This window comes from Cryptotermes secundus, unplaced genomic scaffold (genome assembly GCF_002891405.2).
Source record: "Cryptotermes secundus unplaced genomic scaffold, Csec_1.0 scaffold99, whole genome shotgun sequence".
Lineage (NCBI taxonomy): Eukaryota > Metazoa > Arthropoda > Insecta > Blattodea > Kalotermitidae > Cryptotermes > Cryptotermes secundus.
In genome coordinates, this window is record NW_019725842.1 from 3,775,098 (window position 1) to 3,796,741 (window position 21,644).

Below are 21,644 nucleotides of genomic sequence, written 5' to 3' on the forward strand. Positions count from 1 at the left end.
TTATTTAGTAATAATTTCAATATAATTACCTAAAGTCACATATCTTACAATTTTAAAAAGCAAGAGAATGTTATTTTTGACAAGTATCAAACAGCTTTTCAATATGTAAAAAGAGAGATTACACAAAAAATTATGTTAGAAATAGCAAAACATTGCATTTCCTGCAGCCTGCTAATTTATGTCTGCGTGAGACTTCTTGTCTTCTGGTCTGCTGGAAAATTGTCTTTACAAAAATATTTCTACTAAAATTTTAATATTGATTTTAATATCAATTAGCTCTAAAAGTTGAGGGGCCGCATGTTTGACACGGCTCTTCTAGGCAATGGATCGGTAAACACACTTCAGCATAGGCGGTAACGGTACTGGAGCAATGTTTTCTTAAAGTCCGACAACGAGGCTCTTCTTTCAATCATTAATTGCTTAAAATACACTTACATCCAGGTATTCAGAAGAAAACAATATGAACATTGGATCTGATCTCATAACACCCGAAATCAGTTGACATGTAAGATTTTGTATTATTAATAAATTATCGGTCGTTCATACTGTGGCCTTCTGAGTTATGATACTTCGTAGACGCATGGGTGGACAGGCGAATAATCACCTACAAGAGTACATGGTGTCATAACCTTTAATCTTAAAAATGCGAAACACTCGAATTGCATATTTACTTTCTTACTGATACTGCTTAAAGCATGCCAGAATTGATTTCGTTAATAATCACCATACCATCATCTTTGCTGTGAAAAGACTAAAGGGTCATTCAACTATATTAAGGAATATTGATAGAGAACAAGTTTGAAGAGCAAGGAATCTTATAACTGAAAAAGGACTTGCGTCAGAAATAAACACAAATAATCCAGAATATATCAGCTACGTTAAGACCGCCTTTATTTCTGTAACGTGTAAAACCGGTATACAAGTACACACTCTCTCACGATAAGATCAATAATTGCTGGTTCCTGCGGTAAATAAGGAAGTCCTTAACACTTTACTCTAGTACACAATGAGACTAACTAGTTTCTATCCGTCTGTCTATGGCTCTACAGCCCTTTTGTTGGACCTTTGCTGCTTTTTCATTTTCTTAATTTTATACACAGCAGCTAGAACTTCTTCGATGGGGGATCAGCCCGTCACAAGTTCGCTAATCACACACACAGAGCAACACAAACATCGAACAAACACACACAGATAGCCATGGCTTTAGTGGGATTCGAAACCACGATCCCAGCGAACAGTTCATGCCTTAGGCCGGCCACTCTGATCGGTGGGACTAATTAGCTCCAAGAAAGAAAATTACAGGCATACGAAATTAACCGTTCCAGCTAGTTTTAACATTTTGAGTGTATAAGATGATAATCAAACGTATGCACGTATGGCTAAAAAGACTTTTTGTCGCTTATTGTAAACCTGCCCTTGTTTCTGTATATCGTATTTTATATATTATTTGGTTTCTATTACACAGAGTAAACTAAGTATATGTTTCTGTCTCGTGACCAAAATGCAGGGCAAAATCAAGATATAAAGACAGTCAACAAACGTTTTGAAAATGTGGTACAGTTCAGATATTTGGGAACAACGATAACAGATCGAAACCTGATTCAGGAGGAAATTAAGAGGCGATTGAACTCGGGTAATGCTTGCTACCATTCAATCCAGAACCTTTTGTCTTTCCGTCTGCTATCCAAAAACATAAAAATTAGAATACACAAAACTATAATTTTGCCTGTGGTTCTGTATGGGTGTGAAACTTAGTCTCTGACATTAAGGGAGGAACATAGACTGAGGGTGCTTGAGAACAGGGTGTTGAGAATATTTGGACCGAAGAGAGATGAAGTGACAGGACGTTGGAGAAAACTGCACAATGAGGAGCTTCATAACTTGTGTACTTTTCTCCAAGTATAATCAGAATGATCAAGTCGAGGAGGATGAGGTGGGCAGGGAACGTAGCACGAATGTGGGGAGACTAGGAATGCGTATAGGATATTGGTGGGGAAGCCAGAAGGAAAGAGACCACTGGGAAGACGAAGGCGTAGGTGGGTGGACAATATTAAAATGGTTCTTAGACAGGATGGTATGGTATGGTATGGATTGATCTGGCTCAGGATAGGGACCAGTGGAGAGCTCTTGTGAACACGGTAATGAACCTTCGGGTTCCATAAAATGCTGTTTTTTTAACCCTACCAACTGGTCTACACTCTAAGCTACTGACAGCATCTTTAAATAAACTGAATCCAAAATCCAATTTGGTTTCTATTGAATTTCTTAGGCGAATCTTATTTTGGTTCATAGTGTTACATATCAAATTGTCCCTTTACTATAATATTTTTTTCTACTTCGTTAAATGGATTACATCTGATCAAAAGCTGCATTACCTCAGTACACTTATAACTGAAATGTAAAAGTGTTGTGACTTTCAGTTGACGGCTGTGGCGACGCTTCTTGGGGGTTCGCCGTCAAGCCTCGGGTCGCGCCAGTTGCCCGTCAAGCACGCGATCGCTAAACACAGTAACAGATGGCGTTGCTAACGTTAATTGCTCGGGATGTTAAAAGTAATGCGTTCATACATTACATAACTTAATTGCATTTATTGTAGTTAAATTGCAATGAAATTACGTCCCATTACATTGCATTGCATTATATTACATTCAACTATATTACGTTAAATTGAAAACTGAGGAATATAAATTCACGAATACTGCGGCTGTAGGACGATGGCTAAATCGTATTTTAGCCGGTGGTAAATGCACGTGTGGGTAAAGCTATCTATTTTGATTATGTTTAATTAATCCGATTATAGACAACTTTGTAACAAACGAAAATTAATCTGCCTAATATATTATAGAGCCGGCCACGGTAGCCGAGCGGTCTAAGGCATGTACTGTCTTCGCTCGCTTGAAAACCAGGATCGTGGGTTCGAATCCCACTAAGGGCATGGATGTTTAGTTTGTGTGTGTGCGTTTTTCTGTGTTTGTGTACAGGTAGAGGCCTTGCGACGAGCTGATCACCAGCCCAAGGAGTCCTACCGAATGTGTAAGATCTAGAAAAACCGAAGTGAACGGAGAAGTTCATGGAGGTATGCCTAGGCCCACTGGGGCTGTAGTGCCAAGGGGAAAAAATATATTATAGAATTTATGCGATTACTATTTTATTCTGCTTACTTCTAAAACCATATAACATGTACAGAGTTTATTAATCTATTTCTCATTATTGGCTTTGTCTCAGGCTGTAACCTTAATTATTGGCATGTAACTGTTGTACTTCATGTCAGGATTCAAGCATCCTGAGATATGTATCACTATGTTTTTCGGAAATGATTTTTCCACAAGAGAACGCCATTTTGTGTTTTGATCCGTTGACATCCTTCACAATATATATCACTGAATTAGTTTTCCTTCTTTGGGGGAGGGGGGGGAGGCTTGGACCTCGGGTGAACAGCTCCTCAACGTGAAACTCCCATATTCCATTCTAAGGGAGGAATATCGATTAAGAGTGTTAGAGAACAAAGTGACGAGGAGAATATTTGTACCTAAGGCAGAAGGAATAACGAGAGAATTGAGAAACTGTATAACCTGGATATTGCAGTTTGTATTCCTCACCTGATATTAGACAAAACAAACTCCGTGGTCTTATTCCGCAAGCGAACTATACCGAGCGAGTGGCCGCCGCTTGTCGGCGAAGTTAGTACCAACTCTTGCAGATAGAGGGTGTAGCTTGGTCAGCGCAACGAATCCCCACGGCGGTTAATTTCGGTTTTCTAGACCGAAGCCTCTATTTTCTTGAAATAGCTCCTCAATTATCATCGCGAGGATGAGTGGACCCCGTTCCAGACACACTACTTCTCAGAAGGGAATCGAACCCCGACTCTGGATCCGTAGCCAGGATCCACTAGACCACAGAGACGGTCACCTAATATTAATGGTATTAAATTAAGGTGTATCATATAAGTAGGACTGCTGCACAAATAGGCGAAATTAGGAACACGTGTAATATTTTATTCCGGAAAGTAAATGGGAGGATGATATTAAAAAGGACGTTTTATAAATGGAGTTCGAAATGTGGGGTAAGTGAGTAAGAGAATGGATTTAGAGAAGTGTTAGCATCGACGGTAATGTGCGCCTCTCAAGATGTGGAGTGAATTGAGCTGGCTTAGGATAATGCCCATTGGCGTGCATGTGAAGAGATCATGATAAAACTTATGGTTCCATAAAAGCTGGCAATTTTCCTGACCATCTGGCCATGAATAATGTAGAAAGGAGGGAAAGGTAAATACTGGCGAAAGTGTGTGCGAGAACAGTGGTTTTAAAGGGACTGGGATGTGGCGGGCTATTTTTTGTTCGCTGCAGCTTGTCTTCACCATATATAAAACATCTTTCTGTACGTAGCAATATTTCCTTGCGCTTATGGTTCTTCCTTCGTTATTCAACCCTTTTCTGTACAGCTTATGGATTTCAGTTTGTATTTCTGCCTCTTCTTCTTTTATGTCTTTTCTGTCACCCTCTTTCTGTGTTTCTGATTTCAACTATGTCTATAAGTGTGCAATGAATCCGATTGCCCATCTGAACCCCGTCTATAGTCACACTCCCTACACTTGACAACTATTGTGGCATGAAGACCTGTTCCTAGGCAACAACCGCGAAATAAGCAGCCATACAACAGCCGTCGCTGGGTAATGTCTCTGTAAACAACGACCGTTGTTATGTAATGCCCGCAAGAGACACGCAAGCAATAATGGAAGACTTAAGGACCGTGTTCCCTGTGCGGTCCTTTCCGAGGTTATATGAGGACCAACTGCTATTAGAGAGAGTCTTGGGATGTCAGAGAGAAGACTAAGAGGTTGGTGTGAGATGACCGCCAGCCAGGGAGATAGTCAGTGGAGTGGAGTGGCTTGTTTTGAGTGAGTAAAAGTCAGAGGACTGTTCCAGTCCAGTCTTTGCGAGCTATTCCTGTTAGAAACTGGTAGCTGAGGCTCGGGGACAGTTCTAGACTCCAGAGATAGGGGAAGGTCGACCGTTGAAAGACGTTGCCTGATAACTGGTGAAGACACAGCAGGCTGAGAATAATTAAATGTGTGCTGCAGTGAATCGCACACTGTGAATTAGCAATAGCGCTATAGTTTCTTAAAGTTACGAGCTGTGTGTATGAGCGTGCAATAAATCCGATTACCAATCCAAACCTCGTCTATAGTAACACAAATACGTACGCGAAAACTGATGTCCGTAATGGGAGGTAGCTGTAGCAGCAGCCGGCTGGGACCCATCCGCTTTAAAAAGGGAGCGACTACATGACCAAGAAATAGGGCCCATTCTGGAGGACGCAGAGATCGGACAGCGACCGGAATGGAAAGACATCGCCGGCCGCAGTCCCACGCACAAAAGCTACTAGGCCCAATGAAAATCCTTCGCTTTGAGGAACGGCATACTAGAGCGCCACTGGGAATCCGCTGACGCACGATGAAAAAGAAACAAATAATTCTCCCTCGGAGCACAGTGGACGACGCGTTGACTGGACTACATGGTGGACCATCAGGAAGTCACTTGGGTGTCAACGAGATGGTGGATATGGTCCGGCAATGGAACTAGTGGCTCCAGGCAAGAAACAATGTTGAGAAGTGGTGCAGGCGGAGCAGCCAGTCTAGGCCTCCAAGCAGAATTCAGGGCTAAACGCATCAGTATAATGTCGGGGCACCGTACGAAAGGATAGCCATCGATGTTGCAGTTCCTTTCCCACGGTGCGACCAAGGAAACCGATATCTCCTGATCCCTATGGATCCCTGTGGCCTGAAACCTACGCCGTTCCTAATCAAGAGACCTCGACAGTGGCGGAAGCGCTGGTTACCAACTTCTGCCGTTTTGGAGTACCGTGGGAGCTACCTAATGAACAAAGCTGTAACTTCGAGTCCCGTCTGATACATGAGATTCTGCAACGTCTGGAAGTAAGCAAGACGCGCACCACGCCCTTTCACCCACAGTCGGGCGGCATGCTCGAGCGCTACATCAAAACAGTCGTGGAACACCAATGAAATATCGTCGGATCGCACCAGAGGGATTGAGGTGCAAGATTATCCATCTTCCTCCTTTCTTATATGGCATCCACTCACGACACTACAGGTTTGACCCCGGCTGCCCTAGTGTTCGGGAGAGAATTCCGACTGCATTTCGACCCGCTGTTTGGGCCACCCCCCAACAAGGACCGACTCGCAATCGATCACGCGGCAAAATTTAGTGGACAGTCTACACGACATCTATAACAATGCCCGCCAACACCTGAAGCTGGCCAGTTACGACAGGGGGATACCAATAGGGCGATAAATTGTGGCTCTAACGCCCAGCCCGCACGAAGGGGAAATCGCCCAAACTCAAATCCTCATAGGAGGGCCCATGCAAGGTAGTCACCCAGGTAAATGATGTGGTATTCAGGATCCAGCGGAACCATAGACCGAGGATGTTGATAGGACACCTGGACCGATTCGCACCTTATCGGGGAACCGATCGGGACGAGCTGCCTTAAGGAGGGAGCAACGAGAGCAGGTGGAGAATAATCGCCGTAAGAAATGAGCCACGAGTAAGGAAGGCGAGGCGGACCACAGATATCACAAGCACAGCTCTCGGGAAAGAAGAAATGGCAGTATGCCTGTAGGCTACTCGGGATGAATAACCTTAAGGAGAGAGCAATGTGGCACGTAGATTCGTTTCCTGGACGACGACCACGAGATAAGCAAAAAATACAACAGCCCTTACTGAGAACCAGCTTCGCAAACACGTTCCCATTGCAACAATTGAGCTACAACAATGAAGAACGCTGTTTCCTGTGCAGATGTTATAAGCAGGACAGCCGGAACAGTAATTGAGTTGTGAGGAAATTGCCAGCCTGTAAGAACATGAGCAGGGAAGCAGAGGACATTGGTAGATCCGTTACCAGGCAACGACTTGTTAAGACACAGCAGGCTGAGAAGGGTTAGCACGTGCTGTAGTGAAGTGCAGAGCGTGTGAAATAGCTATAGCGCTATAGTTACTTGTAGTTACGTTCTGTAAGTGTTCAATAATTCCAGTCATAAATCCAAAACCGCCTACAGTCACTCCATCATGACTGAACATTTTATATAATTTTATATAGGTTCACAGGACACAATTATATATAATTTTTAGTATATTATTCTATTGCCTAAATATTAATATTTGAGCATACAGGTTGCTTTAGCATTAACGCTCTCGATTTCTTATACCAGAAGTGTTCGGTTCGAATCTCGGCAGGGACACTGGCTTGAGATTTTCATAGTATTCCCCAGTCCCTCCAAGATAATTCTATAATGGTGCCTCAGTTAGGGAGCAGGGAAATCGCACTCAGTACAGCGACTGGCCGCGGACTGAACGGCGGATTCGGAGTTTGAGTTCCGGCAGGGGCAATATTTTCTCTTCTCCACTTCATCTCTACTGGTTCTGGAGACCACCCAACCTCCTACCTAATGGGTACCGGGGGTCCTTTCCTCGGGAGTAAAGCGGATGTGGCGTGAAACTGACCACTCATCTCCAACTACTGCCGAGGTCAAGAATACTTGGATCTATTCATCCACTCTCATAAATTTTCATGGCAGAGTGCTTGATTACTTAATTACTTAAGCACAGGGAGAGCCTTACCCATTTACCTCAGTTAGGCCACGGTTTCTTACTTCCAAATCCTTTCCAATTCATCATTAATCTATCATAAGACACAATATACATGCAATACTGAAGCGGTTCGCTTACTGGGGGGTGGAGTCCAACTGGGTCCTCTCGGCACGGCGGCCACTGATTGGCCTATTGTAGCCTGCCCCGGGTGATCATGATGATGGAGAATTTGATGGAATGAAGATTGGCAGGGGAAACCGAAGTACTCGCAGTAAACTCGCCCCAGCGCCACTTTGTCCACTACAAATCCCACTTGACTAGACCCGGGATCGAACCCGGGCCGTCGCGGTGGGAAGCCAGCGCATAACCGGTTGAGCTATGGCGCGGCCTTACTGAAGCGGTTGCAGAATAACCTACCGAAATTAATTAATAATCTGTTTTAATTCTCGGAATCTCTCCCAATTACACAGTACTTGCGTAAATAAAATTATAGAAGGTGGCATTAAGGAATTTGTTACTTTATAATTACTTGGTCTTGTTTCCCATTAACTGTATTTATTCTTCGTCAGGGATATTCACTGCCCTTAAGGCCAGGGTGCAGCTGTAGACCTTCCACTTCCTTTCCTGCACCGAACAGTACAGTCGACAGCAGCAGTAACAGCAGTCACTATTCACAATGAAGCCCGAAGCTGCTCATGTTATATTGATCGTATCCGATTTGCGGTCGTCAGTGCAGTGTTCAGATGTATTCAGTTTTCCTTCCACAAAATGTTTGCTATCACCAGTGTGTACTCGTATTTCGAATATTTCAAATGTATTTGAAGGAACTAACGACGCTGGCCTTCCGTCGCTCCTTTCATTCTATATTGTGAATAAAGCAATAAATACAAAGTAAGTCACAGTCAAATATTCGGCGAAAAATTCTGATCATAATTTTCTATAGTACAGAATTCCGTAGCCTTACCTTTTCTACATATAATCTTCAAAGTTTGTACCATTATAAAATTGTTGTTGTTAACTTGGCAGATATGCTTAAAACAGGGTTATTTTGTTGATCATATATCACCATACAACATTTCACATCACCAGTGGTTCACCAACTATCGCCATCAGGAGAAAATTTAAACGTAGATTTCGTGTGTGGGCCTTCGTGTCGGTAATTACGTGAACGAAACTTGCGACATATTCTAACAACTTATAACCATACCAAATTTCAGGACTCTACATCAAGTGGCGCTATTATAGCCCCGCCTTTGAAGTGTGAAGGCTTGTCAGGTTAGTATTGCCACTAGAGGGAGTGACTACAGACGGGGTTTTGGATTAGAGATCGGATTTATTGACCACTTTAACACAGGACTCGTGACTACACTTAATTATAGCGCCATCGCTGATTTACGCGCTTTACAAATTACTATAGCACACGCTATTTTTTTTATTAAGCTGTGTTTTCACCAGTCGTTCCCTGGTAACGGTTTCGAACAGTGGGGATTCTTCAATTGCAACTACTAAGCCTTCTCTTCACAGACTACCTTACAACTGGCTACTGACAACTCACTCTGTTACAACTGACTAACTTCTAAATTTCTCTCGGTTATAACATCTTTGTTACGGACGGCATAGAAAACATCGTTCATTGTTGTACTCAAATCGTTTCCGTTGGAAAGTGTTTGTTTGTGAAGGAATTACTCAGTAACAGCTGTTTATACTTGCTTATTAGGAATCCGTTCCCTAGCAGCGGATGTTGTTTCATTGTTCGTTTCAAGGTCGTTACCCAGTAACGGATCTACACGCTACAGAATTATTGATATTACGATATGTGTTATTGCTGCTATGACGTAAATTTTAGTTATTACATTCGTATCAAGTTTAATTAGAATCTGTCAATTGCCTAGAAAGGTGTTATGTTGACGTCACCCTGACCACAAACCTGATGGTAAAATAAACCTGTATTTTCTTGTAAAATGAGAGATTGGACTGAAAGCATTGGCACTCGTGTTTGAGTGAGATAACAAAGTATTTCGAAATAACTGATCTCGAAATAGCAGTGGGACGTGGGTACGCTGTTTATGAGCAGAATTATAGACTTTTAAATGGAAAGAGTAAAGAATATAGCCTAGAAGAACGTGTTAGATGATAGACAAATATGATGTAATTCAAGTTAAGTACGTATGAGATACGGCAGGCACTATGCTACAAGCCAATTTCTTGATTTAATGGAGACCGAATATTCGTCACCGTCTTCAGTAGATTCTGTTCTAAACTCAGTCCATATCTGCACATCCTACTGATCCAAAATTTATTTTAATATTATCCACTTATCCATGGAAGACGCTAGGACTTTGGGGGCTAGAGGGAAGAGTGGTGAGAAAATGGTTTATACACTTCCATTTAAGGGGCACGCAGTATTGTAGTTGGCTGATGCACTATGCTACAAGCCGAAAGGTCGCGGGTTCGATTCCCGATGAGGCAATTGGATTTTTTCAATTTACCTAATATTTCCAGCCGAACTATTGCGCTGGGTCGACTCAGCCTCAAACAGAAATTAGTATCAGCATCTTTTTGAGGCTGAAGGGTAGCCGGCGCGTAAGGCTGACAACCTCACCACGATCTGTGAGGCGACTGTGTAAAAAATGTGGGAACCTCGACGGCCTGTTGCAGAGAGAGCTTATCTTTTTACCTTTTTATAAGATGTGGTAAGCTTATGTCGTGAATGATATTCGAGAAGTAAAATGCAAATATTTATCTATATAAGTAAACTGACTTCCGTACAGTTTGGTAATGTCCAACTCATTTGAATCTGCAAACAGTATTGGTGAATGTAAAAAGGCGGTAATGAGATATGAACCTGGCATGAAAGACGTAAAAGAATACACACCTGGCGCAGTTCAGTTCCTTAAGGACAGACACGATTCACCAAAATGTACTGCTGCCTAATATGGGAAATTTTAGGTGTTAATATTGTTGCACGTACATCTGAAAAATTGGGTGGGTAAAGAAGACAGGTGGCGAAGAATGTTATGGAATTACAAACACGTAGAACGAAGAATAAGAGGAAAGTCAAAGAAGATTTGAAACCAAAATAGTTACCTAATCCTTGGTGACACGAAGGATTCATTTCTTTATCCACGCTACAGTTCCGTATAAACGTAAAGGGAAATTTTAAGTAATCTCCCGCAGGCTTGTTCTGTTCTCTTCTGTCTCCAGTCTGAACAATTTTATGGCATCTTCCATCTCTCGAAATCCATTCCTCTTCCCTTAAATTCGTCTAAATTTAGGAATCTAGTCCACACCAAGGCACGAAGTATAAACTAGACCTTCAGGAGATAATCTTAAGGCAACAACAGTTCTTCGTTATTAAATCTTGCGATGCTTTCTTATTTAGCTTAAAATATTACGATGTTTAGGAACGTTTGATATAGACGGAAGTGAGAGGTAATTAGACTAATATAGGCCTCTTACCCTAGTATTTATTCTTAAAAGAACTGAAGAAGACCCTTATTAACCTGTCGTGATGACCGGCTTCCGGACCAGGATTTAAAGATGGGGACTCTTTAGTGGGAATGACAGCCCCTTAATTATGTCACCTTTAATAAGTACATTATGCAATAATTAAATTATTAAGGAGTAGGTGATCGTTTTGCCAATCACAGTGGCAGCGCCGTCTATAGCATGAACTGTCTTCGCCCGCTCAAACACTGGGGTCGTGGGTTCAAATCCCATTCGAGGCACGGGTGTCTGTGTTTATGTTGTTCTGTGTGTAGGTAGCGGCCTTGCAAAGGCCTGATCATCTGACCAAAGTATCCTACCGACTGTGTACAGATTAAGGAACTAGCAAACAGCCGCAAAGTCCTAACAATGGGCTGTAAAGCCATAATGAAAATAGAATGGAATGTGATCGTTTTCCGCCGTGTTTCAGAGAACAAAAACCAGGCCTATTAGGCAGAGTTTTCCAGCTCTTCAACGGCGTTGTTTCAGAATCAATCATGAGGTTCTGATGTTTCAGTTTCTTAGACAAATTGGGCTTCATTTTTACAAAAAAAAAATATATATATATTGAAGCAACTTTTATGCCTGGTTCGTTAAATAGTCTCCAAACCAAATACGATTATAGCGTTGAGTTTAATGATACAAATGTAGGAATGTTATTAAATGTTGTATGATAGTATGATAGGGAACTCGTCAGAAATTATCTGCATAGGCTGAGAAAAGCCACAAAATTCCCCAATCAAGATAAATGACCCTCTGGTTGTGATGCGAACCCGGGATATGCAGAAAGCGAAGCAACATTGCAAACCACTGCTTGTTATTAGGGAATTCGCTACAATTCTTAATTTCTGTAGAGATTAAAAATATTAATCTGGGAATCTTTTATTCTGAAATAGATTTAAAAATAATTCTATAATCTTTTCGTATAATAATATTTTCATAAGGGGGGTCGTACATGATCGTTTTTGTGAATATTCCATTTGAAAATGTATTCATATTTCTGGTTTGCTGTTGGCGGTTTTGTTCCGAGGCAGTCTCCATGTCGATATTGTACAGCATATATATATAGTAGGAATGAGTCACGTTGGGTTGCCTACATGTTAGGCGGTCCGGTGCCAACCACAAAACTACACGAATGTGCGGAAGGGAAGCGGGAGGTATCACGTTGACGAGCTCCATCAAACGAACCGACTCGTCATGAAAGACGAATAATTTTAGTTGCATGTCAGGCATCATAGCAACACAGATGCAAGTTGTCTCTTCGGTTTACAGTTTCGTCCCTTTGAAGTTGATATGTCTCGCATGAAGTTTTAAAAATATATGCTGAAAGAGAACAATCTCCTTCACGCATATTCACAGAGAAATAGCTCTGCTTGGTGTAACGTAAGCTTGTTCTGCCATGTTCTCAGGCTTGTTGAAACTTTCTACCAAATGTCCATTTCTTCAAATCCCTGAATTATTTTAAAGATTTCTGGGAGGTTAAAGTCAGTTTGTAGCGTTTCCTGTAGGTTAGGTGTTTTAACCCAAATACACACCGATGTGTCCTTATGTGTTCTCTGCATCAAATGAATGTATTCCTATAGATGTCATTTTTATCAGTCTGTCTCTTCCCATACTTCGTCTCTGATGCTAAGCCTATTAAACGGTTTTAGATAAAATTTAGTATTACGAGTTTTGCGTAGTTAATTTTGTTTCATAACAATACAATATAAAACTTACTTCGCTTGCAGCTTCAAATGGAACGTAAACGTTTTTTAGAATCCACTCATCTCACGAAACACTGGCAAATATTGAACAACGTATATCTGATGAAAGGCTGAAGTTATTATTTTAAGTGTTATTTGTATGGTAAATATTTAAGAGAAAGTACATAAAATTCATTATGATTTCCGAACATCGTAATTTTTAAAGCGAGATATGCTTTGCAAGCAAAGATTTTTATGTACAATAATTAATTACCGCAAACAAAATCTACGCGAAAAAAGCAAAGAATGAGTTTGGAAAATGTGTGCACTCCACTGGAGTAAAACTTATCTTTGTGACTTTATTGTATTATTCTTATATGCATCTATTTCAGTCTCTTAATGATGTACATGTATAGTAACAAACTGATCGAAACTATGTACTCTTCCGCGACGTAAGTCCCATATTAACTTAAGATGAAGAGCGCCTATCATGAAGGTAATAATGGGATTCTCTTCTTCCGTATACGTTCACAACACTGTTACATGTCGACATTACTTTTACACCCCTAATCCTTCCAGCCGCACTATGGCCCTGGGGTCCACTCAGCCTCTAAGAGAAATTAGTACCAGGAATATTCTTGGGGGTTAAAGGGCGGCCAGCACATATGGCCGACAACCTCACCGCCAGCTCTGAGTTCTATAGAAAATATGCGGCCTCGATGTCTCACAACCCTGCGGACCTACACGGCTCGTTACAGCGATATCTTCACCTTTTTTAGAGCGTTGCGTCTAACCGAGAAATAATCTACACTTCACGGAGCGCGTATTTCTATGAAAAGCAGTTTGTATTTCGTTTTCAAAAGGTGTAAGGACTGTTATTTCATTGTCTAAAGGCAACCACTACGAAGTTAAGTAAGTTTAGAGTTGTCAGAAGCAACAAAGCATTATAGTGCCTATCTTTGACGAGTATAAAGACAGAGGAACGAGACTAAGCAACGGAATTCTCGACTCACAGCTACATGCCGCGGAAACGGATCTCACCTTCATCCATCATGATCTTTCTTTCTCAGTTTTTTCTCTAAGCAACACCTTTCTCCCCATGTATTTTGGTAAATATCTTTTTCTTAGTAGCTGTATACGACTACAGCCAGCACACTGAGAAGAGATTTTAGAAAACGGCTATAAGGCTTTGCGGAATGGACCATTACTTGTACGAGGCATCTCATAAGTGAATTCTAGGGCGCCGCAACGCTACGTCTCTTAGTAGAGATCGTGTCAGCAGCCGCAGTCCATACAGAATTTCATACATTCTCCGCATTATACAGGTTCTGTTGTTACGGTAACGGTTATTGCAAGTAACAAATTAACTACGTCCTTGGCGCAGTAGCTACCCAGAAATTTTACTTACTTAATCCGTTCCTCTTATACCTTTACGGTGTCAATGTTTGTTTATTCATTTTGATCATATGACAGGGGGGAGGACACCTTCAACGGGTGACCAGCTCGTCGCAAGGCCTCTACCTAAACACGGGACAAGACAAACACAGAATAAACAAAAACACACAGAAAACATCCATGCCTTGTGTGGGGTTCGAACTCACGATCCAGGCTTCCGAGCCAGCGAAAACATTACACGTCTTAAAACGCTAGACTTCCGTGAGCGGCGCCAAGAAATTACCCTCGTTTTATGGAACCGGAAAGTTGATTGCCCTATTTAAAGCAGCCATCTACAGGACTCTGTCCTAAGCGGTCCTAAGTCAGACGGCCAGTCCTCACAATCACATCCTATTTCTTTAATATAAAAAATGGGCCTCTTTCCTTCATATTTTTGGACTAAAATTCTGCTTGTACTTTTCACATTTCACATGTGTTATTTCTACCCTGCTCATCTCAACTGTGAATGCTGAATCTATGGAGATTAAGGAGGAAGTTTTTGGGCCTAAGTAAAACCATAAACATCTTCAGTAATGATAATTTTTCCGCCAGGAATCCGAACCATATACTTCCCGGATGTGACTACGGTGTGTTCCTGCAGTGCCAAACCGCTTGGTGCGTCATTGGTAACAATGACCAGAAAATTGTGATGCGCTGTTTTTCCTATAGAACTCCGTGATTTTAGTCCGCAAGCGAACCATACCGACAGAGCGACCGCCGCCTGTCTGCGAAGTTTTAGTGTCAACTTTTTGCGGATAGAGGGTGTCGCGTGGTCAGCGCAAGGAATCCCCAAGGCCGCTAATTTCGGTTTTCTAGACCGGAGCCGCTATTTCCTTCAGATAGCTCCTCAATTATCATCACGAGACTGAGTGGACACCGTTCCAGACTCACCACTTCAGCTGTTTTTCCTATATGGACAAAAATTAAGAAGTTCATAAATCCAGGTGAACATCCAAGAAATATGAATAAAATATAATAATTGTGAAACGAAACAGATCATCTTCAGTTTTTGCGTGAACATGGTCGAAAAAACAAATCTAAATTCTTTATGAAACTGTTCATGACTGAGTACTAATCACAAGTGAAGTCTGAGGGTGACAGTTTTACATTTGTCCTCTGTCATAGCTTTCTCGATAAATAAAAATAAAATGCTCAAATGAAAATGGAATCAAAAGAATAAAACGTGTAAGTGTGAAAATATGTCCGCAATATAGAAATAAAGAGAGAGGAAAAAACTTACACCAAAGGAAAGCAAAGAAAATATTTTACGAACTGAACTAGCAATAAAGAATTAATATTGACTTCATGTCGCGATATTTCGATACATTCATTTTGTTCCTGTATGGTAAAGTATGTCGGAAAGTACAGTCCAGAGCAGTTACGTAATGACGCTCTCGAATTTTGTTCGGCAGACCTCCGGATTTAATCTCATCCAGGTTATCACCCTGACGGGATTTTCATGGTTTTCCTCAGTCCACCCAGACTAATTCCGTGACAATATCTTCCAACTGGTTACGGCCGCCTGTTCGTAATTCACACTTAGTGATCATCTTCAAAATTAATTCAACACTCTACAGTTAAAGGAGTCTCGTTAAACGCATTATGAATCAATAACTGATTTCAGGACACCGTTGCTATCGAGCGAACTGGTACAGCAGAGATTTCTTGTCATTTTCATCAGTTCCGCTACGGAATTTCTGGCACAACAGCTCGAAACAATTGAAGATAACTGTCACTTTTATCTTCATTCAGAATTAGCTTAGTAACTACCACATAAACTCAGAGTTTGTTATGGCGTCATAAAACAGCATAATAACAACCCATTTTACCTTCCCTAGCAACTGAAATGCTTCTTGTTTGTGCATACAGGAAACTAGGACAGGATAGAGTGATCAGTGTTTTGCCACTTAATGTGCTGAACATTGGAGTTACAAAAAAAATTTATCCCTATTTAATTTTATGTGCGTTGTTTCCTCCTACCTTAAAAACCGTTTATGTTGTTATTATTGTAACCAGCTTCACATTAGAGAAACATTTACGCAACTTCCACTCCATTAAATCGCATTCACGTATTCAGGTTTTCGCTTCTTGGAACAGAGTATGAGGTCATGATGGGGCGATAGCGTGGAATTCTGCCAACACTGTAATAGCCATATACTCGCATTCCCTCCAAAGCTGCGATAATACGTTCTGCCTGTGTCACGTGCAGTTATCTGAACAGCAATGTTACGAAAGAAAGAATATCCAACCGCCACTGAAATGAAGATCAGTACAATAGCCGCAGGAAGAAAAATTCTGTCGCTCTGCGGAAATGGCTAAGTACATTTCGCATTCATGTAAAGGATTATTTCTACATTAGGATTCCAGATAGGATACATCGGAGCTCAGAGGTCGATTCAGTGTGAGAGGGTACAATGGAAGCGAGAGGAAATGAACAACCAATTTACTGAACACAATACTGCGGCTGGGTGAGTAGCAGGAACGACAAGACATATGGCTTTGCAAATAGCATGAGAAGACATGTATAAGCAGAGGTTCCATTTGCAGTTGTGGCAATGGGAAACTCGAACAGGCACGGTGAGATATATAGCAGTACGAAAGGAAATATTGATAAACAGAATATAAAAGATAAAAGTCCCTGATCTTAACTAATTCAGGACTACGCCATGAAGGCGTATGGAGGAATGGATGTATAGATCTACATTTTATTGACCTCGGCACTAGCTGGAGGAGAGTAGTCAGTTTCACGCCCCGGCCACTTTACCCCCTAGGAAAGAGCCCCAGGTACCCGTTGCATAGGTTGGGTGAACCCAAGAACCGGTCTGGACGACATGGAGAAGAAAAAATTCTTCACCCATACGTCTTCATGGCGTAGTGCTCAATTAGTTAAGCACAGTGACAACTTCACTTTTTACCTTTTACAAGTAGAACTCATATTGTTGTCTTCTGAATTGTGGCACCAAGCATTCATATAGGTGAATACCAACATTTCGGAAGAAGATACCTCCATCTTTAAGGTCGAAGTCGAAATTTTAGGATTTTAACCAAAATTGAAATACGTAGACAGGTATTAATTAAATATTCCAATATTTAATTCATGAAACTATGTTCGGAGGGTCTCAAGTTTTTTCATACTACAGACGAACAGTCGGTCGGAGCACTTGTATGTATGTATGTATGACACAAACTCCGTCCTAAGTGCAACAATTTATTGTAGTTCTTTTGTCTTCTTTTCTTCTACACTACATGTTTCGGCCGTAAATGGCCATCATCAGGTGTATTTCTCTCACGTAGCTGTTACACTGCACGTAGTTTAAAATTTAAAAACACCAGGTTTCTTAAATGTTAATTTCTGTGTTGTTAATAGGTCCCGACATATCAGAATCCCCTTGCTGATATTTGTCAGATATGTATAAAATCTTTGTTAATTTACATAAGTCAATTTGATTTTTGAATTTTTGTATTTTTAAATTTTTAAAATTTAAAATTCACAGGGATACCTGCTCTAGGTCTACAGTGCTGCAGCGGCTACTTCTTGCTTTCAGCACCGTTCGGGTATTATTCTGTGCAGGCTCCCTGTGTTTAAATTTAAATTGAAGATTTGAAAAATACCAAAATTCAAAAATCAAATTGACGTATGTAAATTAACAAAGATTTTATACATATCTGACAAATATCAGCAAGGGGATTCTGATATATCGGGACCTATTAACAACGGAGAAATGAACAATTAAGAAAGCTGGNAAAAGCTGGTGTTTTAAAATTTTAAACTACGTGCAGTGTAACAGCTACATGAGAGAAATACACCTGATGATGGCCATTTACGGCCGAAACATGTAGTGTAGAAGAAGAGAAGACAAAAGTATTACAATAAATTGTTGCACTTAGGATGGAGTTTGTGTCATACATTGTGTAGAGTGTAACAGGATGCTTAAATGTACACTTAATATCTTATGTATGCCTAAAAACTAGGTAATGAAGTTCGTGGCATTAACGAGCTGCGTGGTCTAGCAGTAATGCTTGAAACTTGTAATTGTAAGTTACCTGATTCGCTTCTCAGGCAAATGAATAACTCTCTTGACGACGATAATCTTGGTCTTTCTCTGTCTTATCAGGAGAATGAATGGGTAGTGCCTTTAAAAGAATAAGTCAAGTGACATACAGACCCATTTCTAGGCAACGACTCGGTAAACACTTTCCCACGGAAGCGTATGCGCACAACAATAGGACGTCAATTGCTAAGCAACGGGTCAGTAAACAAGCCTTTTCAACAACAGAGATTCTGTTTTCTGTATTGTTCATGCTAAGGCGTTATAAACGAACAAAGAGTCGTTTGAGTTAGTTGTCGAGAAGTGGGTCGAGTTATGGAGAGGCAGTCGAAGGTGATTGAAAAGAAATGGCAAGAAATTAATTATATTGTGTAAAGAAGATTTCATGTGTGATTTTAAGTTAGAGTGAGACGGTTAGAAATCTGTTGCCAGGATACGACTAGTGAATACTGAGAATCTTATTGCGAGTGTAACGGTGTACTGTAAAGTGTGTGAATCAGCGATAGCGCTGTAGTTCCGAGTTGTGAATGCAAAAGATGCAATAAATCCAATCATCCAATCCAGAACCGCCTTATAAGTCACGCACAACCTCTAACATAAGAAAATATTCTTGGATTTTGTTAGTCTCATCCGGAGAATGCGTGGACAGTGCCTTTAAAAGAATAAGTCAAAAATTATAGTAGCTGATTAATCGGCCAACTGCAGTTCCACTGTGTCACGTTCTTATTTCCTTGGCAGCGGTTTCAGAGAGAAAGTCATTTGCATAAAACCAAGAATGGGCGAGACTAATCGATTCCCGCTATCGTACCTAACACGTGTATACAGCTGTAGAGGGTAAACTTGTGGGTGTAAGGGAAATGTGTAAATATTGTTTGAGAGGATCTGCATCGTAGCTGAAGGCAATTTTAACATCGTCTGCTCATGTGCCAGCAACATACCTCTCATTAGCTGTACACGTTTATGGTTACAGAAATACGCTGCCATCTCTGACGCCTCATGCATATTCCCAACTTCAAGGTCTACCGAAATCTGCCTCTGACATAATCGTATTGGAACTCCGTGCCTTTCCGTTCCTGACAGATTTCCACCTAACACAGGTACAAAACAATAAGCAGTAAGTGCCTTGTGTATTTACGAATCAAATCACAATCCGAATTTTAATCTGTACACTATGTGTTCCTATTAAAAAAAAGAAGGTAAAGCTATCCCTGTAAGAGGCCATGGAGGCCTATAGGGTTGTGAGATGTTGAGGCTCCCACGTTATCTAGACCAGGGTTCTCCAAACTTTTCGAAACGGGGGCCACATTATGTAATTCAGCACTTTCAACGGGCCGGATAAAATGAAAACTTAATAACTCCAGGTATATGAATTTTATTGAAAGCACAGAATTTCATAAACTAAATACAAATTACGTGGGAATAAATTGTCGTATATTAATGACAACAGACTGTGGCAGCAAATGCTCATATTTTCATCACAAATTATAATAGAACAATTAATATGAATGATGGAACTCTTTTTGCATTCTTAAAATCTGATTAAATTGAGGTTCAAATTTTGAAAAACGCCAATCACAAGTAGCGACTTGAAATGTTCATCGGATAAATTTGCCCTGTATTTCGACTTGATGTACTTCATCTGGGAAAAGTTTGTTCACACAGATATATAGTCCCAAAAATGGAGATAAATTTACAAGCAAATTTCTTTAAATTTGGAAATTGCTCAAAGTTCAGAAATTTATAAAATTCGATCAAATTTCCTTCCTTGTATTTGTCTTTAATATGATAATTTTCCTTAAGTTCAATAATTTCCATTTGAATTTGACTTGGGACATCTGCAGCATCACAGTCAAACGGATTTTGAAACAATCTAATTTCCTGAGCACTGGAATCCAAATCAGCAAATCGCTTCCGAAATTGTTCTTTCAAATCTGAAATGACTAAATTTGCAAACGAGGAAGGAAATTCTGCTTCACCCTTTTTATGCAGCTCTGCACAGTATAGCATATGAACAAAGTTACAATTTTTCACTTGGCTTTCCAGAAGTATCAACTTTGCTCTGAATGCCTTGATAAGTGCAAATAAATCACAGACTAAGTTATTTTCACCCTGCAACTTTAAATCCAAATTGTTCATATGGTTCACCAGATCAGCAAAAAGTGCTAATTTCCAAAGCCACTCGGTATCTGAAAAAAGTGACTCTGAATAATATTAATATTAACATAGTATGGAATATCAATATATTTTAAACATAATCTTAATTAATGAATTTGAAATCTATGAACAAGTATTTTTTACCAGTACTCATTGGAAAATTAGTTCGATTGGCGCATTTCTGCACAATTCTTTCGCGGGCCGGATAAAATCACATCGCGGGCCGTAGTTTGGAGACACTTGATCTAGACAACCGGCTCACAGATAGCGGTAAGGTAGTCAACCGGATTTATGATGGACAAAGTGGCATTAGGATAAGCCAACTCCGAGCGCCTCGGTTTCGCCAGTGAGTTCTCAATCCACGAACCGCTTTACACTCATTCATCATCCGACGTTACGTACATAATCTTGATGCAGAGATTGTCCTTACTTAGCAACTTAAAAATTAATCCTCTATGTTCTGGTAGGAACTGCTCAGACAGATTCAAATAAATACAGCTGAATAAGCTTGTAATAATAGAGACGAGTAATTATTGAGCCGATTGTCCTTGTTAAACGTTTGCTTCTTCCTACCATTTCCTAAGCACAGCGTTTGAGCCTGTTAGGTCTGCAGCAAATTTACGTTGATTTCCAATCTCTCAGGACGGACATATTTAACTCAAAGGTAGGCATCCATGACGGGCAGTTTCGTTGTGGATGTGTTTTGTTGTAGTTTTGTGTACCTCTGTGAGAAAGTCAGAATTTATTAGGTAGGTCCTTAAGATAGCAGATCACAACGGACGCGCCATCTAAGGCATGAAGTGTCTTCGCTAACTCGAAAGCTCGGGTCGTGAGTTCGATTCCCGCTCTAGCAATGGGTGTTTGTGTGCATTTATTCTGTGTATAGGTAGGGGCCTTGCGACGGGCTGATCCCCCTTTCAAGGAGTCCTACAGACTCTCTAAGATTATGAAAATAAAAAAGCCGCCAAGTTCCAGCAAAAGTACTGTAGAGCCATGGGTAGGTTTGTGGGTAGGTGGGTGGGTAGGTAGGTGGGTAGGTAGGTAGGGAGGGAGGGAGGGAGATAGGTGGATGGATGGATCTGTAGATTTAGAGATTGTGGCGTACCGGATTGAATGGTTTCCGCGCTCCTCTGTTTCTAGACTCATCACCAGATAGTTTCTTAGGTGGCTGCTAATATTTCGGAGGACCCTGCTGCTTCCATCATCAGGGTAAAGGTAAAGAAAAATGC

The 21,644-nt window shown here is 40.8% G+C and overlaps 2 protein-coding genes across 7 annotated transcripts in view; one reads left to right on the forward strand and one right to left on the reverse strand.

Annotated features, from left to right (window-relative positions):
• The window catches only part of LOC111863636, a 525,149-nt gene that overhangs the window by 273,454 nt on the left and 230,051 nt on the right, over positions 1–21,644 (forward strand). For all 6 annotated transcript variants that reach the window (XR_004512927.1, XR_004512929.1, XR_004512928.1 and 3 more), the window contains one exon: positions 19,232–19,358. Coding sequence is in view for 1 of the 6 variants with exons in the window: in XM_023850131.2 (XP_023705899.1) it covers positions 19,232–19,358 (127 nt within the window). In the remaining 5 variants the exon portion in view is untranslated. The remainder of the gene's footprint in view (positions 1–19,231; positions 19,359–21,644) is intronic.
• Positions 1–21,644, reverse strand: part of LOC111863631 — a 349,465-nt gene that overhangs the window by 147,821 nt on the left and 180,000 nt on the right. The gene's annotated exons all lie outside the window — the stretch shown is intronic.